General features: G+C 34.5%; 1 protein-coding gene across 1 annotated transcript in view; it reads left to right on the top strand.

The window, feature by feature from the left end:
- Positions 1-17182, top strand: part of LOC127881893 (tyrosine-protein kinase BAZ1B-like) — a 71084-nt gene that overhangs the window by 1162 nt on the left and 52740 nt on the right. The window contains exons 2-9 of the mRNA XM_052430097.1: positions 339-514; positions 3749-3854; positions 4783-4825; positions 6885-6974; positions 8764-8840; positions 12109-12271; positions 13067-13797; positions 16939-17103. Of these exons, the coding sequence (XP_052286057.1) occupies positions 339-514; positions 3749-3854; positions 4783-4825; positions 6885-6974; positions 8764-8840; positions 12109-12271; positions 13067-13797; positions 16939-17103 (1551 nt within the window). The remainder of the gene's footprint in view (positions 1-338; positions 515-3748; positions 3855-4782; positions 4826-6884; positions 6975-8763; positions 8841-12108; positions 12272-13066; positions 13798-16938; positions 17104-17182) is intronic.

The raw sequence follows: 17182 nt of genomic DNA, 5'->3' as shown, positions 1-17182 counted from the left end.
CTGTGCATAAGATATGACACAGTTTTATTAAATAATACTATTTATTTGTTTGTTCTGCAATAGACATGGTCAAGTAACTTTCAACTACCAATTGTGTTGGTAAATACAATAACATTTTGGGACAAAATTGACAATTGGAATTATTTAATTTCCTTGATTTTCTTAGAAATTAGAAAACATGGAAAAACTGTTGATCTGTTGTTGGCATTCTTTTTTTTTTTGCTAATCATCTGAATGCCAGACAAAGTTGTCAACTCAAAATTTATTAACAATCAAGTGAGTGCGAAGTTTAGATCTTCCAGATGAATGTAGATACACTGCCTTAACCATCACTACAGTGAATATGAAAAGCGCATGCAATTGTACAAGAAGAGAATCTGGACTTGCCAAAGCACAGGTCACGTTAACCTGACACACGAAGAGGCCTGGAAATCAGAAAAGGCAGTCATGAAAACATTAAAGGAACAATTCCCTCCATGTTATGACAAACCAGTGTTAGAACTTGTTCACCACTGTAAGTGTTTACTTGTCGCAATGTAATTTTTATATATTATAATATTATAAATAACAGTATAGCAACTGATTTTAAGTGCATGTTTAACTGCTTTCTAAAATCTATATTATAAAGTACTAGGGAATTAAACTGCTGTATGATAAACTCAATACACCAATTATTGAGTTTATTTTAAAAGTTTGACATATTTTTGGGGGAATTTTGGCCAGATTTTGGGAAAAAATGTTAATTTTTTCCATTGGGAAACGGCCTTTTTATGCCACCCGAAGGAGGGCATATCGTGATAAGACTGTCTGTCCGTCTATCCGTCACACTTTGCGTTGAGGTTTCGAAAAATGCTCATAACTTCTATGTCGCTTCAGAAAGCAATTTCATATTTGGCATGCATGTGTATATGGACAAGGCCTTTCCATACGCACACAAATTTTGACCCCTGTGACCTTGACCTTAAACTTAGGGTCCGCGTTTAGGTTTTGAAATCTGCGTTTGTTTCGAAAAAAGCTCATAACTTCTATCAAGCGTTTATATGGGGCATAAGTCATCCTATGGTGACAGCTCTTGTTTACTTTTTATGCCCCCCTTCGAAGAAGAGGGGGTATATTGTTATGCACATGTCGGTCGGTTGGTCGGTCAGTCGGTCCTTCCACCAGATGGATTCCGGATGATAACTCAAGAACACTAAGGCCTAGGATCATGAAACTTCATTAGTAGATTGATCATGACTGGCAGATGACCCCTATTGATTTTCTGGTCACTAGGTCAAAGGTCAAGGTCACAGTGACTCAAAATAGTAAAATGTTTTCCGGATGATAACTCAAGAATGCTTACGCCTAGGATCATGAAACTTCATAGGTACATTGATCATGTCTGGCAGATGACCTCTATTGATTTTCAGGTCACTAGGTCAAAGGTTAAGGTCATAGTGACAAAAACGTATTCACACAATGGCTGCCACTACAACTGACAGCCCATATGGGGGGCATGCATGTTTTACAAACAGCCCTTGTTACAATTGGGAAACAGCCTGTAAGAGGCTGTAATTTTGTGCAAAAAAACCTCACTGGTTACATAAAATTTCATCATGGTTGCATTGTTTCCACTGCTTTTTAATATCAGGGTTTTTTTTTTAGAAAAAGGGGAAGACGCTGGACGCTGAGTAAAAGGGGAAAAATGAGTGCGAAAGAGACATATTTGGGGAAAAAATAAAAACTGTTCATTTCAATGTCTATTACTCGCCTACAGACTTCAGGTTTTATTTTTTTAGAAAAAGAGGCATGTCTCTGACCTTTTTGTTCTTAAACACATGAACAAGTATGATATTAAAGTCAAAGTCCTAAATAAAGTTGCAGGGGTAGATCCAATAATGGGAAATGTTTTCAACTGGGGCCGGGTAACGATGTTAATAATGTGATTTCAATTTCATGATGAATGGGTTGACGATCTAGATCGGCTACAGTATTGGAAGGGAAAGGTGCGGCAGCTGCAGATTGCCTACTTTCACTTTCACAATAATCCGACAGTATTAATCGATGTTGATTACATGTACCTCCAAATCCTGCTGGGTTTCAACGTTTTTTGATGATTCATTCTTAAAAAATGCGTCAACGCAATTAATATTTTCCGAGTCCGAACGTTTTATTTTGTTCGTGTATGAACGCAAATTGTGAGACTTTTTTCTGTTTTAACGTTTATATCTTGGCTTTCACATAACCTGGATGAAAATTCCACTGGTTTCCGGTAATTAATTGACGAAACACCCCTCTCGCGCAAGACCGGAATCCAGTAAAATAGTCACATGATTAATACGATTAATTGCCCGGTTTCCATGACGTAATTTAAGAGCTATATATAGAATCACTGGGATTCCCAGATTTGAGTGTTCGTAGGGAGAGAGAGAGAGCGTGATCGTTGTTCATGGTACAAATTGGATAAGTGTCGACTTCCCAAAAGAAAAAAACAACATTTCTTTGAGGGTAAAATATTATATTTGGTGAAAAATTATATTTTTGGAGGGGAAATGGTAGTTTTAGGGGAAAAATTCTGGTAGGGGAAGACGCCGAATATTGGCGTCACTTTCTTAGTAAAAAAACCCCCTGAATATTGAAGTCTCTAATAATATGAATATGATATTCATGCAAGAACATATTGAAATAATGATTTTGTCATATGTTCTTGAATGATTGTTTTTAATCAGCGCTTCCGCTAGCTTTTAAAAGTTGAAAGTCCTGACTTCCAAGCCTTAAATTTTGGACGTCCAAGACATACATTTTGTACTCCCACTTTTATTTCAGAATTTTAATATACGTACATGTTCAAACTCTATCCATTACTTGATAATCCAGTATCATTACGATTTCTATTTTCAAAACCAAAATACGGCCAATATTGACGTCTTCAAACATCTGCCATTTTACGCAAGTGCATATACAAATTGAATTGTGGGATAGGGGAATTCCAATTGAACATGCGTTCACGTGACGCGATTTGAGAGCATAGAGCACTGTTAAATTTAGTAATGAAATGTGTTAAATGAATTATTTGTTTACTTTATTCATTGTAGTACATGTTTTGCCATATTGTTTTACCCCTGAAAAGTAATATATGCAGCGTATAAAACTATAAATGAGGATGTCTTAAGTTAACCCTTTTTCACTTAAAGTGAAAATGGCTATGTGCAAACAGCATAAAACCAGAATAGCCAGATAGTAACTCGCAGTCTGTTAAGGTTTTATGCTGTTTGGTGCTCATTAGGGCCCAAAAAAATAGGTCTGTTTCTGGTCTCCTTGGGAGAAAAAAAAAAGAGGCTAGGTAGGGATTTTTGTTTTCTTTCAGGTACTAGAAGTGAAGGCTTCTTAAGCTAAAAATAAGAAATACATGTATATATATGTTTTGTTTGCATGATATTACATCTTAAATGAACTAAAATGAGCGGTTTTTTTTTGCGACCCCAATAAAAAGTTGAGGGTCAGCGCCGATTCGGGAGACATGGTCGGGAGACCCGAAACGGACCTTTTTTTTTGGCCTAGTATAGAAAGGTTGGAAATAAAGCCTTTAAAACTTGAATTTAGTAAGAAAGGTATTTAGTTGAATGTAACTTTCTAATGTACTATAAATGCATCAAAATACGTATCTAAGTGGTAAAGGGTTAACAGTGTATCTCAGTATTAGACAATTTTTGGTTGTATTTTGTTTTAGAACATTTGCAATTAATACATGACTAAACTATTGTTTCAGCAACCAAGGCTTTAGAAACTATTGTAGATGAAGCATGGTTGATGTTACAGCAAGTTTTTGTGGTTGATGAAAAGGTTTTGCTGAAAGTAAAATCTGGAGGGAAGTCGTAAGTTGTTTTTTTTATGACCGTTTTGTGCCTCACTGATTGGCAAATGTTTTCTCGACATAAATACAACACCATATTTTATTCTTTATGAAGTGTTCTCTAATGTTGGAGTAGATGAGTCAACAAAATAAACCTTTCCTTAGTTATCTGATTAATCAGGTTAAGTGCACTTATGTATTCATCCGACAACTACCCTAAGGAATGTTTTTATCTCCATTTTTGGAATGGGGCCAGGTTCCTTTGGATTGGAAAAATTCGCTGCATTTTGTCTAATATTGGGAAAATTAGTGTTGATGTTTTGAAATGCTTAAAAATTTTAAATTAATGTTTTCAGTCTTATATATAATATTTTACTAAGGTTGAACTCCTTTAGCTGGAAGGGGGATGAACATAATGTTGAGTCTCGGTACCATCTCAATTGGTAAAAGATAGCTCAAAACCCCCTGGAATTGTGAAATTTTGAGTTTGGAAAATGTTCTGATTGCTAATTATAGATCTTTTTAATTGCTTGGTATAAATTAAATAAACCAAATCAAATATTCATTTGGATGCATTTTGGCTTGAAATCATGAATGTTTCAGTGCTCTTTTTATTCACTTGCAGATAATGCACTGTAGGGATGAAATTGCAGAAATTTTCCTTCCTTATGAGTAATTTTCAGACAGCCTTTTATAATTTGTAGTTTTCCTCAATAGAGAAAGTACCTTTTACCAAAGACATATAAAATACATGTATTTTATAGGTTTTTGCTTTTACGGGTAGTTTATAAAGAATACAAAAAATTGCGGATTTTTTTTCTGATTTACAATTTCCAAAAGCCACATGCAGTAAAGTATAAAGCACACAAATCACAGACTTATTCATTGTTATGCTATGTATGTGTGCCACCATGCTCAGAATTTGTCTTAAATGTTTATCTATTTTGCAGTATGAAAGCTGTTATTGTAAAAGTTGACCCAGCAGGATATGCTGTAAGTGTTCTAGTTTTGTAGTTGCTTAAAATTTCAGGGTTCATGCTGCCATTTGCAATTGTCGCCAAATTCAATGTTTTAGAAATCTTTCAATTCGCAAAACAAGTGACCATTCAGGCTTTTTCCGCCCTATGCCACGGGTCCGAAATTCGGCCCCATTCCCAATGCAAATCTGGTTGTTTTTTTTCCCAATTGAAAAAAAAAAATCCCAATTCCAAAAAAAAAAAAAAAAAAAATTTTTTTTTTTTTTTTTTTTACCCTTTAAATATATAAGTTGACCTGATCTGGTGTAGAAAATAGAAAGTATTGCATAATTAAATTATCTGTTGCCTTGAATTTGTTTTAAGAAATGTAAAATATGTTAATGATTATTTAAGACTTTCCTTATTTTCCTCAAAATCCGGCGCTTCCCGCGATTTTTTTCACCTCAAAAAGGCCAAGCCTTTTCCCCAAATTCAGATTAAAAAACCTGCACTAATCACACATGTTCATAATATTTTGTAAAATTTTAATAATAAGTTATCAAAATAGTCGTTATTTACCAGTTAACGGCTTCTTTGAAATATAAGAAACACTGTTTTAAATAATTTACATGCGATAATTTTTCCCAATTGAGCCAATTTTGCGATTAATTTTTTTCCCAAAATGGGGGTTTTCGCGACGCGAAATTCCCAAAATTCCAGTGTGGCGTTTTCCCAAAATGGAGCGGAAAAAGCCTGCCATTTGAAATCAATTAGATTTGGAGAATGGCTGGTCAATACATGTCGTGTAAAGTTGGGCATTGAAATGGACAGTTGGGAGCCATTAGACTTCTTTAAATTGCACCATGTAACTACAGGCTTTTTCCGCTCAATTTTGGGAAAACGCCACACTGGAATTTTGGGAATTTCGCGTCGTGAAAACCCCCATTTTGGGAAAAAAATTATTTGCAAAATTGGCTCAATTGGGAAAAATTATGGCATGTAAATAGTGTTTCTTATATTTCAAAGAAGCCGTTAACTGGTAAATAACGACTATTTTGATAACTTATTATTAAAATTTTACAAAGTATAATGAACATGTGAGATAACTGCAGGTTTTTTAATCTGAATTTGGGGAAAAGGCCTGGCCTTTTTTGAGGTGAAAAAAATCGTGCGAAGCGCCGGATTTTGAGGAAAATAAGGAAAGTCTTAAATAATAATAACATATTTTACAGTCTTTAAAACAAATTCAAGGCAACAGATTCTTAAATTATGCAACACTTTCTATTTTCTACACCGGATCAGGTTAACTTATATATTTTAAGGTAAAAAAAAAAAAAAAAATATTTTTTTTTTTTTTTTTTGGAATTTGGAATTTTTTTTTTCAATTGGGAAAAAAACTACCAGATTTGCATTGGGAATGGGGCCGAATTTCGGACCCGTGGCATGGGGCGGAAAAAGCCTGAACTATGTTTCTGCAGTTACTCTGTGGCCCATATTGCATGCAGCCAGTGAATGTTTATAGTGTCATGACCACTAACTTTGTGTGTGACAATATATACCATGTGAATTTCTGCGATGATATCTGAACATTTACATGCAAAGGCGAGATTGACTACGGGCAGCTGATAAGAACTACGTCATGCTGCCGAAAACCAGTCTCGAAATTGCTTGTAAATGATTGGATAACTGTTGCAGGAAATTCCCATGGAATATATTGTGACACAATAAATAAAAACAAGCATTTTGTATCTCATTAAATCTATGTTACCTCACCATATATAGCATTGACATTTTAGCTATTGCTATATGGTAACCTGATTTTGTATGGGCTAACTTTATTTTTACAAAATATTTATTGATTTTGATTATTTATGTGGCTTTAAAGAATTTATTATTTTTATTTCCATATATTTATAAAATTTATATAAATGTCTGTGTGCCATACAAAATTGATAAAGCTGTGATTTTCAAGGCTTTTGTTACGGATTGTAATTTAAAGTGTCCTGTGTTTTGAACTTGCATATTAACTAGTCCAAAGGCTTATTCGTATGATATCATAAAATAATATAATTTTGTTGTCTGGCTTACTTGCACAGGGCAACCCTACAGTTAATTGCAATTCACCATCAAGTGACAAAGAAAATACAGACTCTAATTCATCACCAAAGAAATGGATACCACCTAAGGTAATTATTTTGAATTACCTCATAACCTTACAATCATGGATCATATTTTTTTGGTTTTGTCGGTCCTAGACCGATTGGGGTCATGAAAGACCGATTGAAAATCCCAAACAGTCGGTCCGATTCTGTTTGCTATTAAAATTCCAATGTCATGAAATCGATTACACAGTGTACATGCTAACACACCCTAATGACATTCTTATCTCGATAAGGTGTGATAAACCATTCGCTGCAGTCTCTAAACCGGTCAGGACAGGTTTATTGCATGTCGGACCAAGAATAAAAAACTTGTGAACAGCAGATTAAAGACGCATCCGAAAAGACGCGTCTGAATGCACGCGCTGTATCTAAACAAAACATGCCGATACATTTTCCACCAGCGTAATAATCCGGTAATATAATTAAGAATGAAAGTCGCGGATCTCGACAGAACAGCCGAAAGTTATTTTTATGGGCGGAACTTCACATAAAATAGTACACAAGAAAAATAATATACATTGAATAAATCTTTAGTAAAACTGTGTTAGAATCGAAATAATTCGTGTACTTTATACTTTGTTATTGAATAACTCATGACCGGAAAATTAGATGCGTGGTTTCAAATGCTTCGCTCTCGTGATTAAATCCCTACGCATCTAAACTATCGGACGTGGGTTATTTGACAACAAATTATTTCTTAATTATTTGGTTTGTAGCCAACCTACGCACAGACATTTGTTTGGTTCAGTGCATGTTTGTAAGATATTATCGGGTCGACAACAATTTAAAACATCGGTATAGACTTACACAGATTAATAATATTGACAATGATAAAAAAAGTCTGATAAAACAGCACACGAAACAACAATGAAATACCAAATGATAAAACCAGTTGAGAAAACTCGTTCCGTTTTAAAAAAATGCCTAAGGGAATTTTACTTGTACATGTATTATACCACCTTGGCAAAATCAATGGTATATATTATAACGTAATTTGTCATGATTTCGGATACACATTTTCGGATACTTTTCCCCATTTATATCCGGACTGATTGATGTTGCGGGAAAATATGATCACTGCTTACAATAATTCTAGCAGCTATAAATTTAAGTTAAATTACAGATGTTTAATGCAAAACATAACTGTAAAACAATTTCATTACATGTGTGCAGAGTTTTATGTCCCCCCACCACTATAGTGGGGGACATTTTGTATTTGCCCTGTCTGTTGGTTTGTGTGTTAGTTTGTTTGTTTGGGCCAACTTTCACATTTGCAATAACTTTTGCAATATTGAAGATAGCAACTTGATATTTGGCATGCATGTGTATCTCGTGGAGCTGCACATTTTGAGTGGTGAAATGTCAAGGTCAAAGGTCAAATATATAGCTTCAAAGCGGTGCAAAAGGGGACATAGTGTTTTTGACAAACACTTCTCTTGTTTTGCTCATAAAAGGTTAATACCACTGCAATACTGTTTAATGCACCAAAAAAACATTGTGACACTTGCACAGAATATTTTTCCTAAGGATATGGCTGCATTCTAAAATGGTCTTTGAAACATTTTGAAAGCTGATCCAAACAGCTCTGCTCCTTTGAGGACCTAATTTTTAAGTCTGATGTTCATGAAACTTGGTCAGAACCTTCTTTTATACACTAAAATGGGAAATTGGAAATGTTAAATTTGGTAAATTTAGGAACAAATATTCTTTTTAGCATGTTTTAAGAAGAAAACATAATTGTCATTCTAAATTTGTTGTCCTTACTGCATTTGTACACCTTTATTTCTTAAGTACCATTGAACCTATTTTTCAGTTACTTCCATATAAGTACAGTATACGGTTCGAAAGTGAAGACAGTGTGATACATTCTGTACCAGCAGAAGACCTCAGGTAAATGGGAAACCAATATCTAGCTTTGTCTAAGATTCAAATGTAATATAACTTCAACAATGTTTGTTTTTTACTGCTTCAATTTGAAGCAGTTAGCATCCCAAAGTGATATTTCTTCATAAAAAGTCAGAAAGCTGTATGAGATAAGTAAAACAATTTTTTTTCCCCTGCAGAGGTGGAGGGATATAGAATAGGCGTTGACAGTTCGTTTGTCACAAAACTTAGGGCTATATCTCAGAATTAATTAAGATATCAACATAAAACTTGATAGGTGTGTAGATATTGATGAGAAAAATTGCCATGCACAAGAAGCATAACCTTACACTGTATTTAATAAGCAGGATTTTTTAATCTGGCCTTTTTTGAGGGGAAAAAAATCGTGCGAAAGACCGGATTTGGGGGAAAATAATGAAAGTCTTAAATAATCAATTTAACACATTTGACTGTTTTTAAAACAAATTCAAGACAACAGATTATTTAAACATGCAATATTTCTCTATTTTCTAGACTGGATCAGTTTAGCTTATGTAATTAAAGGTTAAACAAAAATAAACAAATTTGGTAACGGGGGGGTGGGGGGATTAACTCTATAGGAAAATCCGAGGGGAAAGGGCGGGTCACAAAGATAGAAAAAAAACCTGATAAGAGTTGTTGCCCTTTTTTTTTTTTTTTTGGATAACTTTTCAGGGCTATGTCTCACATGCCATGCAAGACTTGAACATGAAACTTTATGGCTGTACTGATATTAATGAGGGAAGTGTCATGCTTGAGAAAATAATTTTTTTTGTATTATGGAACTTTTCAGGTCAATATTTCAGATACAATACAACATTTCAAAATGAAATGTCATAGGTGTGTAGAAATCAATAAGGAGAATTTCAATGCATAAAAACAATTACCCTACAAATAATTATTGTATATTATTATACCGTATATCAAGGGATATGCACCCATCCATTAACAAAATTTATTTTGTGGGGGATATCAATTCAACGAATTTGCTTGTTTCATTGGAAAATTAAGATGTTAAAAATTGCATGTGTCCATGTACATTATATTCTAATGAAGGATCATTTTTGGGAAGATCTTTGGATGTAAGTTGTATTATGATGACATTAACAATTGTACCCATATTTTTATTAACCAGGTTTTCCGAAGGAAAAAACTGGTTATTAGATTGGCGAATGCGGGCGGGCTGGCTGGCTGGCGGGCTGGCGGAATAAGCTTGTCCGGGCCATAACTATGTCGTTCATTGTCAGATTTTAAAATCATTTGGCACATTTGTTCACCATCATTGGACGGTGTGTCGCGCGAAATAATTACGTCGATATCTCCAAGGTCAAGGTCACACTTTGAGTTCAAAGGTCAAAAATGGCCATAAATGAGCTTGTCCTGGCCATAACTATGTCATTCATTGTGAGATTTTAAAATCATTTGGCACATTTGTTCACCATCATGGGACGGTGTGTCCCACGAAAGAATCACGTCAATATCTCCAATGTCAAGGTCGCCACGACTAAAAATAGATTTAAAAAAAAAAAAAAACTTACAAAGGGGGTTAATTTTTTTTGGTCATTTCAAAAGTTCAGTTTGAGTTTTCTCCCTTTATCAGATTTTTTTTTCACAATGAAAACCTGGTTTTGTGACAATTTTGTCCCTTGTCTTAATTGTCCCCTACCGGTTTCACTGGAGGGGACTTATGGTTTGCACTCTGTGTGTCTGTCAGTGCGTCACACTTTTCTGGATCCTGCGATAACTTTAAAAGTTCTAAATATTTTTTCATGAAACTTGAAAAATGGATAGGTGGCAATATGAACATTATGCACGTCATTTCATTTTGTTCCGTCAAAAATTCTGGTTGCTATGGCAACAACAAAAATAAAAATTCTGACAATGGTGGAGCAGGTAGGGGACATATATTGCTTGGCAATAGTCTTGTTAATATGAATATGTTCTTAAAGTAAAGTTCTTTGAACATTAATTGTTCTTTGAACATACTTGATATTAATTTAAAAAAAAGATGCAGTGTTTTTTTTCACCGTTTTGGGAATGGGGCCAGGTCCCTTCGGATTGGGAAAGATGATTAGCCTGTTCAGTGAGCCTGTACAGTCTGAACAGGCTAATATGAGTCAACAGTTGATGGCATGCATGAAACCTGTTTTCTCAAAGTGATTATCCTCTGTGTGCCTAATTTCGATCAGGTGCCTAAGTTCGATCAGTTTTTTATGATGTGTTTTTGAATACCAGCACTTACATCACGCGCCAGCCTTCCTGCGAAAACTCATAACAGAAGTCGCAATTCCGTCAACCTCGCGTAAAAATGCGGTTTAAACAGGTCTTTATGAATAACAAAGCTTAAATTATGTCAATTATCGATACCTCATTTTTCATGCATTTATTGCACTTATATTCTTTAAATCACCATTAAATTCATAAAACATCCATCAAAATACTCTTTTCTAAATTGCCAGGGACGCTTCAGTATTCAGGGGAGGTAAGACAATTCTCCGTAAATAACTGCTTTGTTTTCCTGTGGCTCATAAGGGGGCATTCATAAAATAGAGAGACGCATTACATTTTAAGATAATAGACGTCCAATTAAGACGTTTATTGTTAAATTTAAGCTCTTTACTGCAGCGCAATTGCCACAAAAAACTGGCTTTAAGAAGGGGTGAGACATTCCTATGTCCACATTGTGTTTAGGAAAAATATCGAATCGTATTATAATGTAAATATGTTTGGTAATTTTACAAATGTGCGTTTATGAGAGTATAATGTTCTTTTCTGTTACCTTCTTAATTGTTAGTTGTTGTTAATTTTAATTAATATTTAAGACGCACATTACAATAATCATCAAAATATATGAATAACCTTTCTTTTCTAAAAAAACATCATTAGAATGTCTCGCTCCTAGCTTAAGTATTGGTTTGAGCAAATAACTATTTATAAACCCCATGTGAGCCCCCATTTGTGACGTAATGAAGACAGCTGGTCAAACTTAGGAGTGCTTCTCAGTGATGTATATCATGTGGTGTAATAGATAGTTTTTAACCATTGACAACCGTTTTGTTTGTTTATATTTCATTTATTTGGCAGATTTGGATACAATTTTGAATACTCTGTCTAAATACCATAGCAAGTTTTCAGTAATCGTTGTTGATGTCGAGAATGCGCAGAGACAAAGTTTAACGTGATCGAACTTAGGCACACAGAGCATACTCTAATGTGTAGAATAAATTTGCACTGTTGTGACTTGCAAATCTTTCAGCCGGGGTGACAAACCACCGTCCAAAGAGATTCTGCGCCTTTTTATCAGAACATACTCAGTACGGGGTGGGCAGGCCAACAGCCCTTGGGTTGTGGATGACATACATGTGAAAAGGCTCGGTCTCCACAGCAAGTTTGAAAGCTTTCTGCTCTCTCCAATTAAGGTCAGTGCTATTACCAGTTAATTTGTCTAAATTGACAATGCGGGTGATTAACTGTCAAATATTTTACCAGGAGTATTTTCTTGTTTAATATTGTTATGCCTCCAAAGGAAGGCTTATAGAAGGCACATTGTCTGTCTTTGGGTATGTATGTGCGGTCTTATCATTCAGTTTTGTTTCTGCTCTGTAGCTTATATATCCCTTGGATTATTATTCCCATGCCCAGAGTATGATGTAAAAATCCCATTCAATGATTGGTCAAGGTGATAATAAATGAATGATTTTGTACACTCTAACTTTTATATTCCTGGGAAGATTTAGCCATACACTGATATGAAATTGATATGATTATTGTCATTTAATCGACTTGTTTATGATAGAATATTTTTTAATGTGTCTATTCCATACCAAGATTTTACCTGGGTTGAGAATGGAACAGATCCATACATTTTCTAATATATGCCCTGAACCATTTTTTGCCAAAGGACAAAAACTCTATTCTAATTGATGCTTTTATTTGCATAAACAGTTAATGCAAATATATGCTTGGGTTAATTTTTTACTGAAATATTTATATAATGAGATACACTGTCAAATTATTGTTATTTTCTTATAGTGGTATCAATGAAATAAATGACCCCCCCCCCCCCCACTATAAAAATCTAAGCACCCCTGGCTAGACCGTATATATGTATGTTCACAAACAATTGTTTCACTATGAACTCAAGAAAATACTTTTAAATAGCTTTAAAATAATAGCAGTTATAAAAATACCTATGTATCAAATTTATATTATAGTGGCGACCAGATGAAATCGCCAAGAAGATCGAAGAAGAATGCAAAAATAATCGTTCCCCAAGTAAAAATTCTCCACGTTTAAAAACAAAAATAGATGATAAAGAGGAAAAACTTAAAGAAAAAGCAAAGAAAACTATATCCAAAATTGAAAAGAAAAGTCTGAAAGCTTTGCAGCTTAAAGAAAAATCTAGTCCTAGTAAAAAAAACATTGTAACATTAGACTCTTCGGAAGACTCATCAGATTCCGATATCGAAAATGGTAAGAAAAAGGATGTCGTGGAACTTTCAGATTCGGATTCTGACACACCTCTTGCTGTGGTTAAGAAACAATTGACACCGAAAAAGAGTGCCAATGGTTCGGATAAAGAGTCTAAAAGTGACCAAAAGAAGAAACTGTCTTCTTCAGTGTCTCTGGCAGAAATTCAGAAGGAACTTAAAAAACAGAAGAAAAGTGGGAAAAAAGAACTGACATTAGCTGAAATTAAGCAAAAACTTGCAAAGAAGAAAGTTAAGTCATTAAAAAGTGGAAAAGAAACTAAAAAATCCAAAAAAGGACTCGATCCAAAACAGTTAACTTTGTTTCAAATGTCGGCGAAGAAAAAAGGTCTGAAAACTCCAGAAAAGCATAAAAGTGAAAACTCTGTGAAGAAGAGTCCCCTTAAAGAACAGAGAACCCCTGATGCTAAGAAAACATTGATGACTCCACCAAAAACACCAATTATTGTGCAGAAGTATGTTTACTTCAATATTTGTTACAGTTGGCACTTTTTTATTTCATTCAAAAAGGCAATGGTTTATTTTGATTTGCATATAAATTCTCAATCCTTCCTAAAATTATACTTTATTGCTAGCCAGAAGTTCCTATAGTCATGCAATCCTGTCCATCCGAAATAAAGTTGATCCTCCGATTTTTCGGATGATAATGTGGAAAATCCGGAAATGATGCTTATATTGCAGGACCTCGTTTTCGGTAATAAAAATATGGCGAAATTTGGAATTCCATAAGCTATAAGTAATACTTTAAAATTGATAACTAAATATTGTCAAGTTGTAAATATTATATTTTCTGCTTAGGGAAATAAACTAAATATTGCAATCTATAAAAAAAATATGGGAAAGTGCCGTTTTTTGGTACTTAACAAAGAAGCAAAAAAAAAAACTGCTGAGAATTAACTTATCATTTAAGAGCTGCAGACTTTTAAAGCTCTCCATTAGATGTAAAAGCAAACAAAAAAGCGTAAATTTTTCCAAACAAAATAAACAACACATGGGATCATTCATTCCCATTATACTTTAAAAATAACTATATACCCACCCCTACCCCAACACAAAAACATACCTTGCTTCAGAAGACTGGCCTTCAAGCAGGCAGTCATAAAAATGAATCCACATTAACTATGCTTTAACACACCATTTTGGAAATATGACCTCAGTGTGTTTTCACCATTTTGGGAATGGGCCAAGGTCCTGTTGGATTTCGAAATATCTCATTGTTTTTACTAAAATTGGGAATAATTGTTGTAGTTTTTTGGCTTACAAATGTTTTAAAGCCTCTATAACGCTCAAAATCAACGAAAATTTCATTACGTATTTGTAAAATAAAGTTAACACCTAAACAATCAAGTGTTCCTTATAGCAATAGCCACAATTTCAACACTAGATGTGGTATGGTTACATAGATTTCTGTAGATACAAAATGCTCGTTTTTATGCTCCCCCCCAAAAAAATTTGGGGGAGCATATAGTCGCCGCTTCGTCTGTCAGACCGTGTGTCCTTGCATCCATGCACAATTTTTGTCCGAGCTTTTTCTCAGCAATAAATGACCGGAATTCAATTAAACTTTATGGGAAGTTTCACTACCAAGAGGAGATGTGCATATTATCAGCCGGTTCTGCATATTATCAGCCGGTTCTGGTCGGATGATTTTTCACAGAGTTACAATGTATGGCCCTTTGAAATTTTCCATTAACTGTACATATAGTGCAATTCTTGTCCGGGCTATTTCTCAGCAACTAATGACCAGAATTCAATGAAACTTTATGGGAAGCTTCACTACCAAAAGGAGATGTGCATAATATCAGCCAGTTCTGGTCAGATGATTTTTCACAGAGTTATGTCCCTTTGAAATTTTCCATTAACTGTACATATAGTGCAATTCTTGTCCAGGCTATTTCTCAGCAACTAATTACTGGAATTCAATGAAACTTTATGGGAAGCTTCACTACCAAGGGGAGATGTGCATATGATCAGCCGGTTCTCGTCGGATGATTTTTCACAGAGTTATAGCCCTTTGAAATGTTCCATTGTACATATAGTGCAATTCTTGTCCGAGCTATTTCTCAGCAACTTATTACGGGAACGCAATGAAACTTTATGGGAAGCTTCACTACCAACAGGAGATGTGCATATTATCAGCCGGTTATGGTCGGACGATTTATCAGAGTTATGGCCCTTTAAAATTTTCTATAAACTGTACATATAGTGCAATTCTTGTCCGGGCTATTTCTCCCCAACTACTGACTGGAATACAATGAAGCTTTATGGGAAGCTTAACTACCTTGAGGAGATGCGCATGTTATTTGTGGGTTCTGGTTAGATGATTTATTTAGAGAGTTATGGCCCTTTGAAATTTTAAAGTTTCTAAACCATCCATCATATTATTTTGTCCAAAGTTATGCCTCTCAAGACGTTTCCTTTTATCTGAATATATAGTGCAATATTGTGACAAAAAAAAAATAATAGTGCAATATTGTGACAAAAAAAACCTTTGGGGAGTATCACCCGTCTCCAAAGGTTTCTTGTTATTTATTTGTGACACAATTGATTCCATTTTAATTTCCCACGAAAATATCTATTCAAAAGACACACGAACTCCATGTTAGTGTTCATGTGTCGTATGAATAGATATCGTTGCGGGAAATTTAAATGGAATTAAATATGTAAAACAAAAATAAAAACAAGCATTATGTATTTGCAAACATTTATTTTACCAGAACACATCTGGCGTTGAAATTTCGGCTGTTGCCATTAGGAACACTGATTTTTAATTGTTTTTCTTTATTTTACGAAATATTGTACACATTGTTTTTTGATTTTGAGTAGTAATGGGGCTTTAAAATTGAAATTTAAAGTGATTTCAGTATTACAATTACTAAGGTAACTTAAACCCTTTAATTGGGATTTTTGAGGTCCCATTTGGGGAAAAAACACTTTATTTTTGTTCCATTTGGAATGGGTCCTTCGACATGCCCTAAATATGAACAAATAACATTGGATCTTAATTACTTAACTGCATTTTAGCGTCAATTTACTCTGAATTGAGAAAAATAATAATTGTTTGTTGTATAAATTTATAAACTATTGGAGGTAAATCTGATGTAAATAGTAAATTAAAAAAAAAACATTGCTAGTAAAATGGATATTATATCTTCAAAACTTTTTATTTCTATACTAAACCTCTGTATTACTTAACATCAAGAAGTCAAACAATCAATTGTGAATTTTAGGAGTTGAATCTGGGGAAAAAGATGCTTCATCCAAAAAAGCCCTGAGTACTGTGGATTGGAAACAAATTTTTTTAATGTGTGTGTACATGAAAATGAGTCGCGTTCTGAGAAAACTGGGCATATTGTGCGTAAAGTGTCGTCCCAGATTAGCCTATACAGTCCGCACAGGCTAATCAAGGACGACACTTTCCGCCTTTAAGGTATTTTTTATTTTCAAGGAAATCCTTACCAAAAATCAAGTTTAGGCGGAAAGTGTTGTCCCTGATTAGCCTGTGCGGACTGCACAGGCTAATCTGGGATGACACTTTACGCACATGCATTAAGCCCAGGTTTCTCAGAACAAGGTTCAAATGTTTGTGATTGCAGACTTCAGGAGGCTATGAAGAAGGGGAAGGACAACAAGATCACGATCGGCATGTATGCAAAGCAGGCTGCTAAAATACTCAATAAATCACAGCGTGACAAACTGCCAGAGGCTGTGAAGGATGTTGTGATGAAGAAGTACAATCTAATGCAGGAGAAGATCTTATTGTAAGGGAACTTTCAGATTATAATATTTATGTCCCCCTTCAAAGAAGAGGAGGTATATTGTTTTGCTCATGTCGGTCCG

Source organism: Dreissena polymorpha, chromosome 1 (assembly GCF_020536995.1).
Source record: "Dreissena polymorpha isolate Duluth1 chromosome 1, UMN_Dpol_1.0, whole genome shotgun sequence".
NCBI lineage: Eukaryota > Metazoa > Mollusca > Bivalvia > Myida > Dreissenidae > Dreissena > Dreissena polymorpha.
This window is presented reverse-complemented; position numbering and strand designations above follow the sequence as displayed.